The 23,515-nt window shown below is 35.1% G+C and overlaps 1 protein-coding gene across 1 annotated transcript in view; it reads left to right on the top strand.

Moving 5' to 3' along the window:
- Positions 1-23,515, top strand: part of SLC16A7 (solute carrier family 16 member 7) — an 80,841-nt gene that overhangs the window by 49,919 nt on the left and 7,407 nt on the right. Inside the window, exons 3-4 of the mRNA XM_053942662.1 lie at positions 18,714-18,857; positions 20,429-21,241. Coding sequence (XP_053798637.1) covers positions 18,714-18,857; positions 20,429-21,241 — 957 coding nt within the window. The remainder of the gene's footprint in view (positions 1-18,713; positions 18,858-20,428; positions 21,242-23,515) is intronic.

Below are 23,515 nucleotides of genomic sequence, written 5' to 3'. Positions count from 1 at the left end.
TGATAAAAGCATCCTCTGGAGAAGAGCGGTCCTTCAGTCTCCATGGTAACTCCTTCTTCTGCCTCTCGTGAACAGAGACTGTCAATTGCATTAAATTAAGAGTGATGGGTTTGTGATGGATTCCTACACCCAAGGGACTGAGATTGGGACCACCAGACTTTTGTTACTGGAGGACAGAAGCTGGGATAAAACGGAATTAGTTGAGTTATCCTGACAGCACAATCTGCGTTCCTGTATGTGTATGAACAGATATGTATATAAAATGCATGTGCATGTATGTATTCTTATGTATATTAAATATGTATGTATCCATAGACTTACAGAGTCATATTTCTGCTCCAACATGCAGAGAAATTAAGGAATTAAAGAAAAAGGTCAAATACTTTTCACCTCAAGTTCTTTTAGTTCATTCTTCTCTTTTTCAAAACTTTACCTTTCACTTTGTGCAATGTTATCAACCAAAGGTGATTAAGGAACTTCTTATCAGAGCTCAATCTGTTTCCAGTAAAAATGTTTTCATTGGTTTCAGTGTGGGTTTGATAGGAGCCATAGTGGCAGCTATGAAAGCCATGTGACAGGTCTGGTGATTTCAGACAGAGCTGACCTTGAGTTTTAGATTTCCTCAGGGAAAAAGCAGTTTGTTCACTCGCTGGTCCTTAACTGTTTTTCTGTCATTTTTCCAAGTACAGTTTCAGTTTGCGTTTTTTCTTTCTTTTGTTTTTTTTTGTTTTTTTCTCTAAAAGAACTTTTTGGGTGTAACATTGGGTTATGAAGATTGGCTTGAGAGCTGATAAATCCTTCAAGCCATACCCAGCTGTGAAATGTGGGGCAGTCTTGCTGGTCTGAAGTTCAGAAGACATAAAAGTTTCATTTAAATTCTGGATAATGTTTCTGAGTAAATAGTTGAAAATGCACCTTTAGACTGCTTTTGAAGAAAGAGGCTATATAAGTGTATGGAGTGGCCATTATAATTCTTCAAAACACACTTATTCTTAAAAAATGTAGCACTTAATATCTTCCTTTCTCTTCAGTACTGCGTAAGTTATTCAAGTCTGAAGTTACGTGTTTCCAAACAGTAGCAAACCCTTGAAGGATTTTTCATGTGACAGCACAAAAGTAACCCACAGACAAGTCCTCATTTTGACTTTGTCTAATATTAATTTGGAAAATAACGTATCATATGGTATGTTCAAAATATTTGTGATTTTATCTCAGTGGGTGTTTTGGTGATATTGCTGTGAAGATGAAATGGCATGCACAGTGGAGATGACAGTTGTGAAATCCATGTAACACAAACAACAGATGGTTATGGATTTTTACTTTTGGGCAGGACCTGAGTTCCTACACTTTTCTTCCTCACTGATAACATTTTTTAATTTTGGTTTTACAAATACTGGCACAAGGAATTCAGTGGCCATCTATATGGAGATTGAGAAGCTTTCTTGAATTGACCTATCTCTTTTGTTGTCAGGGGCAAGTGTTTTTCCCCATCAGAATATGCAGAGTGTTGCATTTTAATAACCTCATTTAGAGTGCCCTTGAAAGCAGAACTTACTAACTTTCTGAGTTCCTCATGGGCATAAGGGAATATATCACATTTAGCCTGAGATATATGAAAAACATTTATGTCAAATTAATTTGAGACTCACAGATAAAGGAAAAGGAGCCATAAAGAGGTTTCACAAGAGCAGAGCATTTTGACTCTTACTAGCAAATGGAGATAAGAGTAACAAAATATTATAAATATACATTAGTTCAGTTCTTAAAAAACAAGACCTGAATGCTAAAGCCTGTGAAGGGTAATACAGCCAGGTCTTGTATTCTTTGGAAGGCTTTGAGTTTTAGTAAAACTGGATGTTGTAGGATAGTGTTCTGCAGAAGCAATGCATGTTTTAAACAGAGATGCCTTCCTAAAGGTTTACAAAACACTCTAAAATGGTCAAGGGAAGAAAGGTGAAAAAACCCAAAACCATAATGGTTTTATACATTTTCTTTTCAAACAGGTTTGTCACCTTAGGCACAGGAACAAGATGGTTTTTTGCTTTGCAACTTGCTACATTTTGTTGAACAGATAAGATCTAGTTGCTAAATATTCAGTGCCTTTTGGGGATCGAATTTTGTCAAGATTTCATGAAAAAAAGGGTTTTGCTAGGATCTGGATACACTTAGGAAGCCAGACTCAAAGCTAAGGACATACTTCCACTGAGAGAAATAGGGAGTATTTTGTCATTTATTGTATGCTTGTGTTAATTTTGAGTAATTGTCAGAAAGACATTGCATGATAGAGAGTTCCCACTGTGTTTCTATGAACCTCTTTTGATGTTCCAGCCATAGGGTTTTAGTCATGGTTTCATACATACGATCACCTGGGCCATGCTTTAGAGGTGAGCATTGCTGGATTAATGATTATGCTTGATGGTCTTAGAGGTCTTTTCCAAACTTAACAATTCCATGATTCTATAGAAATATTTGTGGTAACTTAAATTTAATTAACTTGAGCCTTTTACTAAAACGGGTCTCATTTACATACAAGTAGGCAATGTGGATTACATAATGAACATTTATTAATAGCTCTTTCCCTTTGTAAGACTTTGTATTTGTCTTGATCTTAATTGCTATTATAGACAGGGATTTCAATAAGTAAATCAATATTGACAGCTTTTTTATCTGCAAAAAATTATGCTTTTTTGATTTCCACTAGTTTCAATTAATAGGTCAAAGTCTAACAATAATAAATAACATGCATAATTTTCTAAGGGGCTTAAACTTTGGGTTTGTTTAAGAAAGGTATCAAGGGACAAACTGAGGTCTTTGATGTGTTCATTGAGCTTGTAAAACTTTGGGGAAAGAGTGCTTATTTTGTGAGTACTGCAAATGCTGGATTAGTTCCCATATGGTTTTTCAGTGCAGCATACAATGGCTGTGTTCGTGATGAGTGTTGGGTAATTCAAAGGTAAGGAAACAATGGTCTAGAGCAACTGGGAATCATGAGACATTTATGCAGATACCAGAGAAGAACTGTGGGGAAGGAAAAGTCTGTGTATACCATTGTAGTCACCCAGCAGTTCAAATGAAAGAATAAACCCAGCACTTTAAAAAGAGCTTATTATAGAATTCTACTGGTCCATTGTTTTGGAATGTCTAAGAACTATTCCCTTGTTTATTTTGGAGAGTATGTTCAAGGAAAACAGAGTTGTACTGATATGTTTAGAAGATATTCTAAGCCAGTATCAAATGGCAACAGCTGAGACGTACTGTGATTCATAAAGATATGTAGTTCTGCAGTCATTAGCAGAGGTGAGTGTGCCAGAGACTTAGTGACAAGTTTATGGTGATGCCAGAGGAACAGCAGAAATAAAAAAGTGATGGCTTAGAATGTTTTTTATTATATTAGATACTCTTTAAATTGATTTACTAATTTTGAAGGTTTTTGCAAAGACCACATGGTACATGTGTTTAAATGTATAAACCATATGAAGTTTTTTAGGAGTCAGAAACTTTTCATCTAATAGTGAAATTCTATTGAGATTCTGTACATCCAAGAATACAAACAAATGCAGCTTTAGTAGGTAATACAAGTTTTGTTGGTGCATACAAGCCAAAGAAAATCTTAGCTTTCTTTTCCACAAATTTTGGCAGGTATTTTTTCATTGCCAAGAAACTGTTAAGTATTTGCATTGCAGTTCTACCTGATTTTTGTTTGGGGAATATCAGTAGATATTGACATGACATCCAAATGAAAGAATGGATTAGAACAGTAACTCTATTATGAAAAAAGATGTTGATTTCCTCATATAGTTCAAACATGTCTTTTAACAGTTTCTCACTGATGATGGGAATGTGTCCCCATTTGGTTTTCTATGTGTAATGCTTTGAAACATGTACCATTAAGAGGTTTAACTTATAGAAAACTTTGAAGAAAGTAATGGTATTCTTACAGCTTTTTAGCAATAGAAGCTGGAGATAATATGAGCAGGTTCATGTGTTTACTCTTCCTCAGCATAGGCACCTACATCTGACCAGTTGTCTAAACATCTTCTGTTGTCAGTCAATAAAGGTGGGAATTTCTAATTCATTCCTTCTGAAGCTAAATATCTGAAACACATCAAATATAAAGACTTCTTTGGCTTTTGAGTGCTAAAAGAATCTAGAGGTAAAGTTCAAATTTTGCACAAATCTGAGTTGATGCCACTCTACATGATTGTTGCCCTACATTATATTTTGCATTATGTTTTATATAATACATTATATTTTGCTACCTAGAGATCTTGAAATCTAAGAACATTATTATTAGAGATACACACCCATTGTTAGGGGTTTTAAGCTTGTTGTGGTTAAGGTTTGACTTTCTTCTTTAATCATCTTGTATATTGAATGGGTTATAATTCTCCTAAGTTCCAGTGACACTGACTCAGTTGCATTAGTTTTAATGCTATTAAAAATACCTGATAATTTTAACAGTACCTTTGAGTTTGTAAATCTTCTCTAACTTTGCAATGACTTTCCTCATACCTGTAATTCCCTTTCTTCCATAACCAGATAAGAAAAAAACACAACTGGCTTGTCTAATAACTGGCTAGGTTTACATTCTTCTGTAGCTGATTATAAGCTGATAGAAATCTGTGGATCTGTTATATTTTCTTATGTTCTGTGAATGATTTAAAAGTTAAATACAGTTCAGTCTCTTTGTAACAAGATCCCCAAACACTTGTCTTATCAGTATCAGCTGGCAGCACCAACTTTTTCATGCTGCAAACCTTACTCATACTGCTCTCCTATGGAGGAATCATTTGCTCTTCCTGGAACAGAATTCACCTGACTGAAATTTTCAGTGCTTTTAAAAGGATGAGCTTCTCTGTCCCACATATATTGCTTCCAGATTTGCAGGATTTCCCAAGAACTCTGCACCAGCTTTCAAGATTGGACTGGCACAAGAAAAGGCAGCAGATGTCCTATTTGGCCTTCCCTAGAAGGTGTAGTAATCTTATGTCCTTGGAAGTAAAATTTCACTCAGAAAAGCTTCTAGAGCAGTGCTGGTCTAAATTATTTGAATTATTGTCATGAACCCAACTTGCAATATTAATCTCTTCATATTGTGGCATTGCTAAGCTTTAAGTGTACGTAATAAAGTGTATGAGTCTGCTATTACTTGCCTCCTCAGAATAGTTGTCATTTCAGAGCAGCAAGTAAATAAAGTGCAGGAGGTTTTACTTCTCAATATTTAACTTAAAGACTGTCTTTAGAAGAACTATACAATCCATAAGAAACCAAGATTCCAGAACGGTTACCATGAAACATTTGATTAAGGAAAGTAAGGGTTCAAAGCTGGAGAGAAGGAACATCTTCATTGATCAGAGACATTTAAAATAACTGCCTGAGACTCCATTCCATGTATGGGCATTGGTGCTTATCCTGCAAGAAATGCTTCATTTTAAATACCTTAGTGATCTCATAAAGTTCAAAGTTAATTTTTTTTTTTTTCACCTACCTAAAGTAAACATATAAACATGTTTATATATTTATGCAAATATGTTCATCCTTAGGTGTATTTGCAACATCAAGATTTCTTGACAGTGTACCTTCAGTGACTTACGTGATTCCAGAAGCATTCATTAAAATCTCATTTTTATTTATATTCACCTTAAAATGACATGATCCATAAATGATTCATATATTTTTGCCCAAATAAAATAAATAAAATGTAGAATACTGGCTTTGAAGATTTACAGGATTTGAGCAAAGCTGGTGGTATTCACTTTATTGAAGTAATCATTGGATAAAACTCCTGGCTTATTTGTTAGTAACCTTATCTCTGCTTCATAAACAGAAAACAAAAATCTAAGGACACAGTACAATTTGACCTTAATTATGAATCTCCTAACTTCAATTTTAATCTATTGGATTCCATAGAGCTCCAGTGCTGCAAAGTTCTCTGAGAAGTCAAGAATCAGGCACTGTGACTGTAAGAATTATTCATTGAAGCAACAGATCCTGTAACAAAACACTTCCAGGTAGTGACCTGAAATTGTATGATTCTCACATGGGAAAAGAACGTAGTCAGCACTGGAGATGATTCTAAGGGGCTCATGCCCCTTACATGAACAATCACTCAGAGCACTACACCTCACAGAATGAGATGTGGCAGTTCATCTCAGAGAGAGGTTCAGTGTGTGTTAGGTGACTGCATATGCAGTAATAAACACCTCTTTGGGCATATACTAAAAGAAGAAACTGTAGAGTTGCGAGTTTCCTAAGACTGTTTGGTAATGATATGCAATATAATACCTAATAACCCTGGAAAAAATGTTTGTAATTATTTTGAGCTAAGAGGAAGAATTAGTTCCTGATATTGCTACACAGTTATATTTTTAATTTGTTTATTTATATGGCAGAACAAACTAGAGATATTTCAGAGTGAGTTTTTTGAAGAGTTTTAATTTAACTGAAAATTTTGAGGTTTGAAATTTTTATTTCAGCTTGGGAATAAAATTGAAGTTAAAGCATAAAGTTGGTTCATGCAATGCTTTTTTTAATTTTTTGTTATAATTGTTCCTTAAAAATCAACTAGCACACCACATAATATATGTGGGAGTGATTCTCTTGTCTTTTACACAGCACCATAGTTTATACCTGTGAAAAGAGTGTGCAAGGTTACATTTGCCATTGTGATTTAGAAGCTCTTAATATTTACTTACTCAAATGTAAACAGTAAGCTGAGTGCAAAGCACTTGACCCTATGCTCAGAGAACCAGAACTGAAGTGGCAAATGGGGTTAAGACAAGAACAAATTTGTATTATGGAATTTCTTCCAGATTATTTCACCTGATGTTATAAAAAAATTACCTGACAAGGTGTTCAGATACACACATTTCCTAGATCAGTCAAAGTTCTGACCAAATGCTTTCCAGTAAGATGTATTAAAACTTACTAAAAGACACATAGTTCCTCCTGTAGGAAGAAAATATTACTTTGCTCAGTAAACCTCAGTAATATTCTCCTCACTGGCACACATGGTATATCTTTGCAGAAGTAGATATATTTCATTGGATTATTTTAATGTGTTCTTGCTGAAGAATGTCAATATAATTCTTTAGTGGAAAGGTGGCTCCAGAAATGCATGATGCTTAGGCAGTATCTGTAATACGAATAATGAAATGTGTTTTAATGGGTACTAATTTATTTTGAATTTATGATGCATCGCAGTCATTAGAAGGAAGCTGCTTCACGTTACTAGATGGAGAATAAGATTTCTGCCTGTGGCAGGTTGTTTTATTTCTTCACAGCAGGTAAAAAAAACCCACCTTGTTCAAAAGCCACACAAATACTATCTTCAAGAGCAAGATGAGACCAGATCACCAAGCCCCTTCATGTTGCTTTTTGAAGTAGAGCTCAAATAGTCCTTGTTCATGTAAGCAGACCCAATCTAGACTTTCCTACCCGCACACTTTCTCAGAAAATCTTGTCTATGGAGGTGCATCCTCTGCTGCTACAAAGGAAAGGACTATGCAGACTGTCTAGAGAATGTTATGACTGTTGTTTTCTCTCTAGGCCAGCCAAAATGCAAATGCCATAACGGCCTTTGTCCAACTCCCTCATAATATATTTCTTTTCCACTGTCCAAGTCCCAGGCTTTTTCTATTAATTTTTCACGACTCTTTCACTCCTAACTTGGTCATCATTTATGCTAATTTTGATTGAGTCCATAAAATAAATGGCATGTGACTCTCTACAGAGAACAATTAAAAATTTGAAACTGCATCAAGTAAAGCTTTTTCTAAAGCAGATGGAAATCTAAAATTGACAGCTCAATGGCAAATTCAGGTCTGATGAGAAAACATATGTGAAGTGGGTATGGGAATATGCAAAGATAAACTGACATCTACTCAGATGTAAAGATTTAAAAAATGGATCTGATTTCTCTGTCAATTTCATTGGCTAGATTTATTCTGAGACAAGCATTTGTCCATAAAAGACAAGAGAGATACAAGGAAAATAAAATGACGAGAGAAGATATTAGAAACCACTCTTAAATTATTGATTATTCAGTAAATATTTTACTGAATATTATTTTTAGAAAGCAGTTAAATATGGGTTGCCTTAAATTTAAGCAAATTGGGAATCATAGGCTCATAGAATGGTTGAGTTAGGACACTTTCAGAATTTTGTATATGTTGACTGAGTTGTCCTCAAAATTTCCACTTCTTTTAGTGTTTAATAAAGGCTACTAATCTGAGCACAGTTGAAATGAAAATGCATGGAAAAAATGAAAAACATCACATAAACTTTGTTACTGTTTTTGATCAAGAGTTATTTTGATAACTTTTGGTTGTTCATTATTCTAATTTGATTTTTTTCTTTATGTTTAACATGGCATTTAACAATTTATATTGCTTTTAGTCTTTTTGACCAGGATGACAAATAGTCAGTGTTTTTTTGCTTCACATACCATTCTATAATTTAACAGATTTTTCTCAATATAAGCATGTGCTATTTTTTCACTTGTCTGAAAACAGGGAAAAAAACAATGCAAATGAAGCTCCACAAAGAGTCTCAGCTTTAATTGGCAACTGAATGTTTTGAAAAATAGTGGGAAAAATGCAAATTCTGTGTCTAGTATGATCCCATTAATACACTACTGCTGTCTGCACTTACACTCTCAATAGGTGTCAAAAACTAATGAGAATGCTTAGCTCCCATTTTATATGGTATCTTTAAAACACATCTGTTTTAAAGATGCTTCTTCTGTTTCTTTTGTTCTTTCTCTTCCCCACACTCTTCCCTTTTCCCCTTTCCCTCCCTCTTTCCATTCCCTCAGCACATTGGGAACTACATATTATTAAATATTTATTGTATTACTAAATATAATATTTTATTTTAGTATCAAATTATTTAGAAATTATCTAATTTAAGGTTTGTAAAGGAGTTTGGGGAATTGATACACTTAGGCTTCTAAATGTTAGCACTGAAAGACACCATATGCATTTTACTGGATATTAGTAAAAAAAATTGTAATTAAAATGATAAAATAATGCTTTCGGGTTTTTCTATAAAATAGAGTTTAAGCCTGATGATACTAATGTGTTAAGTGCATTTGGAAATAATCTTACAATGTTCTTGACAAAGACCTAAATACAATGACTTCTCTGGACACTTCCAAGTTATAAATATGTACATCCAGATTTATACTTCTCATCACATTTATTCTAAGTATGTAGATGCGATTTAATGATCCACTCATGATCCATAATTCACAGTAAGAGGTCCACAGAAACATCATAGGTAATAGATGCAGTATTTTCAATTTGAAGTTTAATTATACAATGCAAAACTGAGAGCAGAAAAGAATATGATGAAGGAGCAACTGAGAGGAAGCTAGTGTCTTGTGCTTTCTCTGAAATTACATATTATTGCCTGCAACAGTATATAAGGAATAATTTCTAACTTGAGTTAGTTATAATATTATTCTGGAAGAAAACAAATAAAATGTAGGATGGGGTTCAGGATGGAAATGGGATATTGTATAAACTTTAATATGATGGGCAATTTGTAGAAGACAGAGAAATCTAAATGACAATATTAATCTTAACTGAAGTTGGCTGGATTTTTCCGTGTAAATGCATTATCTAAAAAATTTATTGGTTTGAGTTGGAGAGAATACATTCCTAAGAACTACTCAATAGCCTGGGCTATTTATTGTATTTGTTATAATTTTTGCTCTCTAAAATTCTGCTAGGCAGAATTGACAAAGCATTATTCTCCTTCCAGGAAAAGTAACCATGGATTTTTAAAGGGTTATAAAATTAATGAATGATGATAGGGAATAATAAATAGAAAGTGGAGAGTAATGAGTATTTACAATTATTGTGTTCACATGTGCATACACACAGGTTTTTAGAAAAGGCAGCCATTCCTCAAAGAGGATGGAAGAAAGAAAATAAAAAAGGAAAACCTTTGTAACTATCCAATAACATGGTCTAGGAAAAATGTCTATGAAGAAATAAAATAAATATTTGCATGAACTCTTCAGTTTGGTCATTTTTTTCTTTTTCGGGGGTGGGAGGGTTTGGCTCATTTTTAGTTCCCAACAGTTATCTCTTAGATTAACTACATATCTCTTATTTTCAAGTTGCGATAATTCTAATTTTTACAGTGGTATAGTGTAACCTCTGTCTTTTTTTTTTTTTTTTTAGTTTTGTATCTGCAGAAAATCACCCCCCCCCCTTTTGTAACAGCAGAATACACAGAACTTGTTTGGCAATCTGGTTCACAGTTAGCAAGCTATAGAAACAAGTTTGATAGCTAAAAATTATAACCTGCTTTGGAAAGGCACGAAGTACTAAACACTGAGTCTTCAATTAGAAATTTTTGAGTTCTTTGAAAGTGAAAGAGTGAGTTCAGAATGTTTCAGGTGAAAAATACTTATAAATAGGATAAGTACCTTCTAGTATCCCTGGAAAAAACAACTCATTTTTATCATTGAATTCATCAATCAGATGAGAGAAAGCATTGGGTTATTTTTTGTTTTGTGTTTCTGTGAGTATGTAGTCTCTATGTCTGTGAATAGCAGTTTTTTAATAAGTTTGTTTTTGAGACTGAAAAACTATTAGCTAGAAATACTGGTTAGCCATAAATAAACCTCTAGTTTCTAAGTAGTACTAATTTCCCTTTGTTCCCTCAAAGTAGACCTATTAGGATTTATTTTAAATATTCAGGTTCTTTAAGTTTATGTGCTCAAACACAGGTATTACTAAATTGAACTTAGCCTGACATTTCAGCCAACTACAGAGACAGAAGGATAACACTCCAAAGATGATGCCTTTTTAAAAAAACCCACTACACATTGTCATGAGAACGTTTGAGTTGTCTCTCATGAAATTCCGAATGAATCCCTGAAAGAAATGGAAATTTAATTTATTATTACATTGTATAGTGTATACTATTTACATACTTTACATATACTATACATTTACTGATATTTATATATTAGTATTATTATTTTTACTGTATTTCCAGGGAGGAATAGTGAATAAGTCCTTGTTTGGTTTTTCATTTAAAGAACAAATAGCTTTTAATGACACAGGTTCATTGTGCATTTAACAGTAATATTATTTATGTGAAATTCCCAACATATTTTTTGAATCAGAAAAGCTGTTTTAAATTTAGATTCATGCAAGCCTGTGACATCCTGAAGACTTAATTGCTGTTAAATACTTAGCTTTAAAATTCATTGTCTTTTCTTCTGCAGAAAACTTTCATTACTTTTTCCCAGTACCTCATTATTTGTGAGTGAATTTTCTAATGTTCATGTTGATACACTGCATGCTCAAGTTACAAGCTGGTTGCTTTGGTTTTCCCTGAAGAAATTAGCATTTTTCTGAGAAGATTCATTGCAATGCACATATCATGCACTGATGCTATTTCCCTTTACAGAGGCATGCAGACTGTTGTTGGAAAAATATGTGCTTTACAGGTGTTACAGGTGTTACAGGGGCTCTGTTTAAATACAACTCTTATAGGTGCTTGTGTTCCATCTCATCATTAGCTTGTTCCCGCCTTTCTTCTTTATTATTTTTTAGCTTTTTTTAAGTTTAAAAACTAGTTTTTGAAAATATCTATGCATGGGCTTCACTCTACTCAGTGATACTGAACATAACAGCAAACCAAATATAAGGAAACTTTTAGAAAATGTTGAAATATTTTTATGCATCTTATTTCTTTTCATAATAAAGATGTCAATGTGAAATTTGGGCAGTTAATTTTGGGCCAGAGCTTTTTTAGCCAGTGATCATATACGTTTCTGAAATCTGCTGAGTGTTCAGTACCTCATAGTATTGCACTAATTTCCTATTAAATATTATGAAGTTTCAAATTCCTTGTTTCAAAAGAAATGTCTTTTCAAAAGAAATAATTTATCTTAAAGTCTTCTGCATTGTGATCAAGTGTTTTAGCCTTTCATGAAAAAAAATCTGCAGCGGAGCATGCAAAACATAATTAATATAAAGCATTGATACGTATCCATGTAAATAATAATCAGCATGGCTACTCCTTGATTAAAAACTGGGCATTATTCCAGCTTTTTAAAATTCATAGATATAGAGCAATTTGCTAACTTGGAGACATTTTCTAAATTACATGGTCCATACCTCCATACACATTTGTGCCCTAACAAACAAGAAAAAACATGCAAGCCAAACAAGAGCTTTAATCAAAATATGTAAAGCCCTTGATTCATGTCTCTGATGTATCACTAGAAAAGCACGAATACCAAAGCAGATCAAGTGATTCCTCCATAAAAGCAATAGATTTAGAGCAAGTTCCAGCACCACTGATCACTTGTTTTGTTTCTCCTGAACATTTCAGGAAAAGGCAGCTTATATTTGCAAGCAGACATATGTTTTTCTGAATTCAGCACTTCACTTCAAAACTTGCAGGTGTAACCTTTCTGGGAGGAGGAACCATGAGGAAGAAGCCAGAGCTGAGCACTCTTCCATCAATCAGGCTCCTGCATGTTACCACACACAGAATTACTGCATTCCTTATAAACCTCCAAAGAATAGATGAAGGTCAAATTAATGTTCATTAGAGATCGAAAGATAAAAGTTTGATAGAATACAAGGCCCCTTCAGGACACCAGTAAGAATGTGAGCATTCAGACTAATGACACTGAGGAAATGTAGTTAAGAGCAGGGGAAGTGGAGAGCAAACTGTGATGGATGGTTGAGCATCTGACTGCGTCCTCCCTGGCAGGTTGAGCTTTTAGGTGCTGAGCTCCCCTAACTCATAGTCTAACAACCCTAACTTGATGTTACACATTTCTGTTTGGTGGTATTTACTGCAAGAGCATTTTTTCTCATTGCTTTCTGGCAAGGTTACTGTGTTTTCTAGGTTTATGGAATCAGTGCAGCCAGTTGTAAATGTTATATGAAATGGAAAAAAAATGCTACCAAATGTACAGAGGAACTACGGAGAAAACTTTCCAAGGATTCTTGAGCTAATTTACTTGACTGCTGTTACACAAACACATGGGATATGTCAGAAATGCAGGTTACCATTCCCAGAAACATGATAAAGAATACAAATATAAAAAATACTGGGAAAATAGTTGCACGACTTTTAAATATTTTTATTTTTTTCTTTCTAAAGCCTGTCCAAGAGTACTAAAAGAATTTAGCCAAAGGCTTTTGAATGAGAGATTAAACTATCACAGAATGCATAATATTTTGTCTTAGTCCTACTTGAGAAAAACAGCATATTTTGAATGTATTTTCCAAGTTAATGAACAAGTTTTAAGCATTTTGAGTTGCTTTTCCTCTGAATACCAGAAATAGAATTCCATTAGCACTACTATGAACTTGTTTAAAACCTTTGTGATTGAATGAGTTTTCTTTAGTGGAAAGAAAACTTATATTATTTGATATTTCATATTAAATATTATAATAGTTCATAAAATATTATTTAATATTTCATATTTATTATTATTTAATATTTCATATACCATTTTTTTTAAAAAAAGTTGGACTGATCTTAGCAAATAGTTTATACTAATATTAAATTTTGGAGCTCCTTGGGCTTTTCCAGCTTTGTAGGAAACAGAAATAAATGATAAACCTTGACTGGAAAGACATCTGCATTGACTCTGCAAAGCAGATGGCTGAAAATGTGTTTAAACCACTTGACAGGACGCAATCTACAATGTAGCATTAGTGCAATTTGAAATATTACTACATTTATTTTCAACTTCTTTCAGAAATTCACTTCATTTAAATAAATATCATATTATTCAGACTGAGTCATTTCATGTTGCTTTGGGTTGATGGCACTATGAACACTGTAATGACATTGTCAGTATATGTTTAAATAATTACCTTTTTATCAGGAAAGTTTATCTCTAGTTCCATACTAAAATATATGGAGGTAGCAAAATAAAAAGCATGAATGCACTGACAGTATGCAAGAGAAATTACAGGGTGATCTCTAATTATTTCACTGTATTACAACAGTGAGAAATCAAGCTAGGACCAATGGAAGAGCTCCTCCTAGAAGCTATGCTAAGGCACTTGGACAACAGGGAGGTGTTTCGGGACAGCCAGCACAGCAGCACGAATGGCAGGCCCTGCCTGACCAACCTTCTATGATGGAGTAACACTTATCAGTGGTCAGGGGAAGGTTTACAGATGTCATCTTTCTGGATTTCTGTAAACCCTTTGACCTAATCCCCCACATCCTTGTCTCTAAATTGGAGAGATGGATTTGATGAGTGGACTCTTAGCTGGAAGAGTCCAAATTGGTCGGACAGCCACATCCAGAGGGTAGTGTTCAATGTCTCAGAGTCCTGATGGACATCTGTGACACATGTTGTCTCTCAGGGGTCTGCACTGGCACTTTATTTATTATTATAATAAATTATAATATTTAATATTTTCATTAATGACAGGGATGAAGGGATCAAGTGCTTCCTCAGCACGTTTGCAGATGACACTGAGCTGAGCGGTGCAGTTGACACACCTGAAGCAGAGGATGCCATCCAGAGGGACCTGGACAGGCCTGAGCAGTGGGCCCATGGGAATCTCATGGGGTTTGACAAGACCGAGTGCGAGGTGCTGCACCTGGGCTGGGGCAAACCCTGGTATCAGCACAGGCTGGGGATGAACAGATCGAGGGCAGCCCTGCTGAGAAGGACTCGGGGGTGCTGGGGGAGGAGAGGCTGGACATGACCCAGCCATGGGCACTCACAGCACAGAGAGCCAAACGTGTCCTGGGCTGCATGCAAAGCAGCGTGGGCAGCAGGGCCGGAGGGGGGATTCCTCTCTGCTCTGCTCTGTACTGCCCTTATATTCTGCAAGCTGCAGTGGTGCATCCCTCTGTGAGACCACCAGCACAGGAAGAACATTGACTTGTTAGGTCAAGTCCAGAGACCACCAAGATGATTAGAGGGATGGAGCATTTCTCCTGTGAGGAAAGATTGAAAGAATTGGGATTGTTCAGCTGGAAAAAGAGAGGGCTGTGGCCTTCCACTACCTGAACAGAGCCCCCAAGAAGGATGGAGACAGACTTTTTGCAAACGACCTTAAAGGGTTTGAAACTAGATGACCTTAAAGTCCCTTCCAACCCAGGCCAATCTTATGACTGTTGGTATGATTTAGTTCCAACCCCCCTGCCATGGACAGAACACCTGCCAGTAGACCAGATTTTTCAGAGCCACATCCAACCTGACCTAGAACACTTATGGGGGTGGGACAACCACAGTTTCTCTAGGCAACCCTTACCAGCACCTCACCAGCGTCACAGGGAAGATTTTCTTCATGACATCTAATATAAATGTACTCTTAGCATCCACAACTTCTCTGTGCACAAGTGCAAGTGTTCTTTTGAGCCAGTGAAACAGAACATAGGTGTCACAGTGTTATAGACTTTGTATGAAACATCACAAACAGCTCCAAAATGCATTATCCTATCTCTGCTCACACAACTGAGAAAACTTTTGCCACTTTTCCTTTGACAAAATGACAAACAATGTGAAAAGTGGCTATTTTTTCTTGTCTTATAAAGCACAGCCCTTCCTGAAACTGTTTTTCAGTGGCGCTGGTTACAGTTGCTGTCTCACAGCCTGGTCCTTTGACTGAAACGCAAAGATATAAAACAAAAATACAGCTGTGAGAGTGTTAGTATATTACGATAATGGTCTTAAATTTGGTTTAGGGAGTATATAATATTTTGTGGCTGATGGTTTGTGGGTGTTAAGGGAGAGACCAGAGCAAATATTCTTGTGGGTCTCCTGACTTAACATCTGTTATGCAGTTACTTCAGGCTGTGGGAAAGTAGATTCAGAGATTCAGCAGTCCTTTAGTGCATTAACATATATTAATGTATAGCAAGGTTTTGTCACTGTAATAGTATTTAAACAGCTTAATCTTCCTTTGTCTGAAAAGAAACAATACACAAGGAATATAGACCTATGCTGGCATGTGAGCATTGCTTAAATAATTGTAGAAGATGTTAGATGTGACATGAAATTTGTACAAGGTTATAAAACATATGATGGCAGGCAAACAGCTGGAATTTATGTAGGAACATCTATATTAAGGTATGAAAATGCATTATTTTATGAGATTCCATAACAAAGTGTATGCACAGATGTCAGAATAAAATGTTTAACCTACTTATCACATTGGAAGAGTGTCCTCGATAGTTTAGAGAGCTTAAACTAACTTTGTGGCTTGTACAACAATTAATATTTCCCACATGCACAAATTTTAAATTAAAATATTGGAATATACATAAAGAAAACCTCAAATTAAGTGGAGCTGTGGTGCTAAGTACACATCATTAACTTAAAGAAAACAGCTCAAAGGGAGTATTATATTTAAAGGATTTTTAAATTCATGATACACTCGAAATTTATGTCATTTGAAAGTATAGAGTCAGGCTCAGACAACCTATCTAAATTAATACATCTATATTTGAGCTCAGCTATTAGGTCTTTTAGGTGAAGCTAACATTATGGGCTTTGATCTGGAAAGCTGTAACTTAAAGTCCCACCCTAACTGCTGCAGTGAAAATCTTCAGAGATGCAGTTTTCCTAGTAAGGAACTGTCTTTTAGCAAATACTAAACAAATTTTTCATTTTCAATTTTGTAAATACTTCCATCTCATCACAGGAAGAACTGGGAAATTATTAAAAAAAATTAAAAGTAATTGTTTTGATATGTCTTAAGGGAATATTGTTGCTGTGTTTAGCGAGAACAGCAACTAGATTTTTTTACTTGCTTTAGATTTATTTATTTTCAAACTTATAGCTATTATTTGATACTGGGATGAAACTTTTTGCTTTGAGTTAAAAAGAGATTTAAAGTTAAAAGGGTCTTTTTTTTTTTTTTTTTACTCAGAGAAATTATTTCTACTGTTTACATATTTCAAAAGGGCTTGCTTTCTAACTCAGTCACGAGGCAACTACTAATTTTCCAAACACAGCTCTATAAATAAAAAAAAAAGTGTTCTTCTATGTTTCACTGCTTTCTTCATATGGTCTCAAAGGGGAAAGCCTTGCTTGTCACAGTTCTGCTTAGTGATTCCCCTCAAATGGAAATAAAGAAATGTTAGTTATGTCATCATATAAGCTGTCAGTTAAATGTTTTAGTGCTTCATAAGTGTTCTAAAGTCTTTTAATAAATCCCTGGGCTGTTCTCTGTTTGGGTGTCCATTCCATGCTGTGGATGTATACATTAAAGTCTATTGGCTTCAATATACACTTATGCTTAAGACTCCTTGGGACTCAAGTTATTTAATGAATACACAAACTAAGATCCAAACATCACTCAAATCTTTGCTTTCCAGTCAAGTTAATTTCAATTTTGATCTCTGTATTAATGAGCTATTAGAAAAGACAGGCAGGCACAGGGTAACTCTATTGTAGAAGCTTATTTCCATAACGAAGTAGGGTAAAAAGTGATCATTTGGCATATTTTTAAGACTTCAGTTGTGTATATACAAATAGTAATTACCATTTTCAGCCTATCAATAATAATACTCTAATACATTTAAGATAATTCAAAGATTGGAGTCTAAAATATAACTTTGCCTATGAAAGCACACTTTTAAATTTCATTGGATTTGGCTTTTCACTGCATGGTGTTTCTGGCATTTATTCCTTTAGATATTCATAAAACAGAGACTTAAACTGTTACCAGTATAGTGAATAACTTGCAGTGAACTCAGATGCAAATCAAGACATTCCACTTTGTTCTGAGTACCTACTCTGTCTTAAGTTTGAAATGCATTGCTTTCTATGATGTTGAGGTTTTTGGGTTCTTTGCTTTATTTTTTTAAATGTTTGTACTGGATAACTTCCGTTATTGCAAAAGTAAGACTATTTGTAATGGTTTGGACCAAATATAGTGCAATCAGATGCTATGCAGGTTTACCTAAAGAGCTTTGACAACCTCTTTATCTTGATATGTAGCACACCATCTATTTTAGCCATGGTTGTTCAAAAACATATAATGTATGTCATGCTAAATTGCACACTAGCTGTTTGGTTAGTATGGATGTAATTATACCATAAACTGAATTGCAGTTGAAACTGAAAAATGGACTTAGAGCAATATTTTTAGATTTTACAGGGTTTTTTTATGCTAAACCACATTTTAGATTTTCCCAGACAGTCTATAGTTATCTTACTGTGTATTAACCCTCCCCTGTTGAAGGCGTAAGGGAAAGAAAGCTTCAGGGGCCAGAGATTTATGTTCTGATTTGACAACATTTTTAAGCCTATGTGTGGTTCTAAGTAGGGGTGCAGGACATGCTGCAGTATTAAGTAATTTTAGTCTGCTTGCCTGGAGGTTCCTCCTGCTCTGTGGAGTTTTGATACCTATGTATCAAGTATGAGATCATACTTGAAATTCTTCAGTCCTTGCACTTTCAAAATTTTCATTGACCCATCTTGGTATTGATTGTTCATGAACTGTAGCAATCCCTCTTCCTTGTCTTATGTCTTTAATCTTTTTATTCATCTCCATAACTAATCAGTATTTATATTGTCATGGAGGCAATATATCCACATCCAGTCTTGTGTCTGCAAACTCAGAGAGTGTTTGTAAGACAGATTGATATAGAAACAGTTTAACATTTTCTGGGATGGAAGAGGAAAGCATTCCAATATGTTGTAAATACAGAGTTACCTCTTATGTGAAATTGCATTTTCTTTCTACCAACAGGTCCCATAAGCAGCATTTTGGTGAATAAGTATGGCAGCCGGCCTGTGATGATAGCAGGGGGTATCCTGTGTTCTTTTGGAATGATTGCATCCTCTTTCTGCAATAGTGTCCTTGAGCTGTATATATGTATCGGTGTGGTTGGAGGTAAGAGTCCTGTTTAAAAGGCTATATTATGTTATATCAAACTATTTCTAATATTGTTCAACAAATGAGCCTCACTGATCAAGAATTCTCTGTGTACAGATGCAATCCAAGAAGGTAATAAGATCAGTTAATTTCATCTACCTGAACTATCTAATCCTTTAAATTAACTGGTATGATGATAAATTATTTCTTAGGACAATTCAGAAGCAACAGATTAATTCATTCAATAAATGCTGTATGTATGTACTTTTCCACATTGCACTATAATTATGGTATAAAAGTTGATTGGCTCATGACAGCACTTATTACAGTCATTTGTGTACAATTTCACATTCGTAGTTTTAGCTTTCAATGATGTTGCACTGCAAACAGTGTAGCAGAGGCTAGCCAGATTCTAGTAGAATTGTGAAAGCTTGTACCAGCTGTAGGTTTTTTTACATACACATATCCTCACAGAAAAGTATAACAACTTTCAGTTCAGTAGTTTCCTGTTTAAAATCCCCCAGGGTCAATCATCAAATAAAATTATTCATAATCATCTGTCACAGGCCTAGATATCACCTAAAGCAATGACTTAAAGTTATTGTAATGCCAGTAAATTAAAGAATCTCCTTATTAAAAGTTGTGGGGTTTTTTAAAACTCCCTTCTCAGAATAAGGAAGGAGAGGTGAAATATTGGCAGATAATAAATGAATGCGATAATACCTGTATATTCAGGCTTATCTTCCTTTATGTTGGGACAAAAGGAGTCAATTTTTATTCAGTGATTAATCCTTAAAAGTCTTATTTTTGATGTCCTAAACTTGATGCCTACTGAAAGAGAAACACCAGAGTCTGGGAATGGGCCTATCAATGAAGAGAGTTTCTCTCTTGTACCATCAAGCAGATGCATATTAGAGTTTATGGCTTAGATGTCTTAATACCGAGAGAAGGCCTAGAGGTTCAACTTTGGGTTCAGTTTATACACTTACACACTTGACTGATCTGAGTGGGTGGTCTGCTCCCATGTGTGTCCTTTACAACTTCTTAGTAGTGACCTGGGGAAGGAGGGAGAGCTGAATGTGCTGGAAAATAATTTGGTGTTTTACGCTCCAGTTTTACAGACAAGTTGGATCTTAATTAGGGTTGGAAACAAGAAATTAGGAGATTTATGCATTTAAATAAACCCTACATTCATTCTAGCTGAGGTGACATTTAATAACTTTTGTTAAATAAGCCAGGAGAGAATTGTATTATAGTTTAGCAAATATAAAAGTGGTGAGTCAAGGCACAGATACCATCATTCTTCTGTATGTTATTCCTCTGTCTCTATCATTGCTGAAACACAAAAAGGAGTTTTGGCTTTCAATGCAGCACTACAGGGGACAATGACCAAAGGCCACCATGACACACTCTTGGTATGAACACTTACAGACATCAGTGAGGCTGTATTTCATTTTCTGATGCTAGTAGGTTTCGATATTGAGAATCACTGGATTGGATACTGGTCATTTTAAAAATAACTTGAAAGAGCTGGGATGTATTTTTCACTGCATGACCTGCAATAATACTGTCTTTTATGTGTTGTTTAGGTCTGGGTTTAGCATTCAACTTACAGCCTGCCTTGACCATGATTGGCAAGTATTTCTATAAGAAGCGTCCCATTGCTAATGGATTGGCAATGGCTGGAAGTCCAGTGTTTCTGAGCACATTGGCACCTCTCAATCAATTCCTCTTTAATGCTTTTGGCTGGAAAGGAAGCTTTCTTATTCTGGGAGGACTTCTTTTGAACTGCTGTGTTGCTGGGTCACTTATGAGGCCTGTTGGACCAAAGAAAGTCCCTCCTGTGAAAAAAGATGTTGAAAAAGGCACAGGAGATTCTGCCTTGCACAAAAACAACAAGAAGTCTTGTTGGCAAACTATGAATAAGTATCTAGATCTGTCCCTCTTCAAACACAGAGGGTTTCTGATATATTTGTCAGGAAATGTCATTATGTTTATTGGTTTCTTTGCTCCGATAGTATTCTTGGCTCCTTATGCCAAGCACAAAGGAATTGATGAATATTCTGCTGCTTTTTTGCTCTCTATCTTAGCCTTTGTAGACATGTTTGCTAGGCCTTCCATGGGACTTGTAGCAAACTCCAGGTTTATCCGGCCAAAGATTCAGTATTTTTTTAGTTTTGCTGTCTTGTACAATGGCGTCTGCCATATCTTGTGCCCTCTGGCAAAAAATTACACTGGCTTGGTGATATATGCTGTATTTTTTGGGTTTGCATTTGGAATGGTTAGCAGCGTTCTTTTTGAGACATTGATGGACCTTGTTGGAGCTGCAAGATTTTCCAGTGCGGTGGGACTTGTCACCATTGTGGAATGTTGCCCTGTGCTCATAGGCCCTCCTCTAGGAGGTAAGAATCTATTTCTTTCCATTTTTTTCAGACGTTACAGCATAATCTTGCAATGTAACATTGAATTAATATAAACATTGTTCTTAATGTTTGCACTGTGACTAGAAATGTGCCATTACAGCCTGATAGTAAAAAAATAACTGCATCAGTTACTTTTGTCCAATCTAAAGGCAGCATTTTAGGCAGGGTGCACACATGGTGGAATTCCATCAGGGTGCTGTGGGGCATTGTGCCCTGGCATGATTTCACACCCCAGCTCTGCTCACAGCCAGTCCTTTAGCCTGTTTCTGTAGCCAATAGATGTGGGCAAGGCAATGCGGAGGGTGAACTGACTGAAAGATGTTAGCGTCGCCAACTTCTCTTTTCAAGTGTAAGGTGAGCTTAAAGGAAGCCTGGGTGTGTCACTTATATATTCATAGCACTTGCTTCTAGCAGCAAAAATGAACAGTATTTTCAGAAAGTTTTTTCAGAAAGTATTTTCTGTTCGCTATCCTTTTTCTCAGTATTCAGTAATGCTGATAGTAAGCTTTATATTATTGAGATTTCTGATGATATAAGAGATTAAAAAAATAGATGCTCTTTTTCATTGAGAATTTTTATTGAGAAACATTGGTGTATATCTTGGTGTGTGTGTTGCAGTATAAGCCCAACAATATAAGAATATAAAGATAGTGAGATTGCCAGCCTAATGAACATATACTGTACCCACATTAGCACTGCCTCAGAAGTCAGCAAGATTATGTGTACCAAAAAGCATTTATATATACCAAAATACTTCAGATTACTGTCAGTATTTCTATGAAAATAGCACTGTTGTGTGCAATTCTGAATATGCCAAAACATTTCCACTCACTTCAGTAAAATAATATTTGTACAAGTAAATTTTTAATACTTCTAAAGGCATTCCATATTTTTCTCATCATTTAATGTACAAATCCACTTTGGCAAAGGTAGAGCAAAATATATCCTCACACAGACTCTTTCTATGCCACCTAGTGGGGGGTCTGAACCTGTAACCACAGGAGTCCAGTCTTTTCAGTCAGATTCTGAAATCAGTATCAACTCAAAAGATATTAAATCTAATATTTATGGAGCAGTAGCTTCCACAGGTTTTTTTTTGGGTTTTTTTTTTTTTCAGTATATTAGCTTTTCAGGAGTTTTGGAAAACATTTTTTGTGCTATAACACTATGAATAATTGATTTAACTTGTTAAACAGAGGCAACAAAGGGGGTAAACACATGGAAAAGCTAAGCTCCAGTTTTGACTAGTTCATATGTTTTAAAATAGTGTGCTGAAGCATTGCTAATTCAGAATTTTGTTTTTAAATATATTTTTATGAGACTGCTCATTGATAAAAATCAGCAAATTGCACTATTTACACTAATAAGTGAATTGTACACTTGCAGTGCTATTTGAGTTTGTCCTAATACTAGGTTTGTGGAAAAAAAAAAGTCTGGAATAATTTCAGATAATTACAATGGCTTGTAAATGTGTATCAGGTGAATAGGCTGGCTTTATGTTTTCAGCCCAGTAAAAGCATCTAAATGCATACTAAATTGAAGTGTGCAGCTTACTCTTTGGGTTTCAATTATAGTGTAGGAAAGTTCAGAGCTAAATACTTGGATACATACAAATGTTTATTTGGGAATGGGGAAAATTTAGAAGGAATGTCTCATAAATTGGAAGAACTATTATATTTTTCTCTCCTTGTCATGAAATTTAATCTCAGAGGTCTGAATGTAAGTTTTAGGTACAGGGTTCAGAGTTTAAAACTCAGCAGTTGAGTGTGATGGCTGAAGGGAGAAGCCTTTCTATCTCTTTCACCAGTCAGAGAAAAGTAAATGTGAAAAGCAGGCAGCTGATGCACAGAGACAACTGCCTAAAAAGGCACATACCTCTTCATCTTCTTGTCTTTATGCAGCCTCAGTGAGTGTCAGACTGTCACTCCAAACAATAGGAAAACACAATTAAGAGGTAAATAAAATAATAAGGTAATGAAAGAATGAAAATAAAAGAGCTGAAAAACTGTCATTAGTCATTAAGCTTTACTTACTTTGTTCTTCAATATTTTATTATTGTCAGTGTCTTCAATGGCAATTGCTACCTTGATTAATACAGGGGATTTTTAAGAGTTCCACTGTCTATGTTAGACAACTTTAACATGTTGAAAATGCATTTCTGCTCCAACTTCAAAACCAGAAAATATACAGATATTTTTCACCAAGGGAAAGATGTGGATTTTATTTGGTATCCTAGTCTAAATACTTTTTTTC

This window comes from Vidua chalybeata, chromosome 5 (assembly GCF_026979565.1).
Source record: "Vidua chalybeata isolate OUT-0048 chromosome 5, bVidCha1 merged haplotype, whole genome shotgun sequence".
Lineage (NCBI taxonomy): Eukaryota > Metazoa > Chordata > Aves > Passeriformes > Viduidae > Vidua > Vidua chalybeata.
Note: the sequence above shows the minus strand (reverse complement) of the source record. Positions and strands in the feature narration are given on the sequence as shown.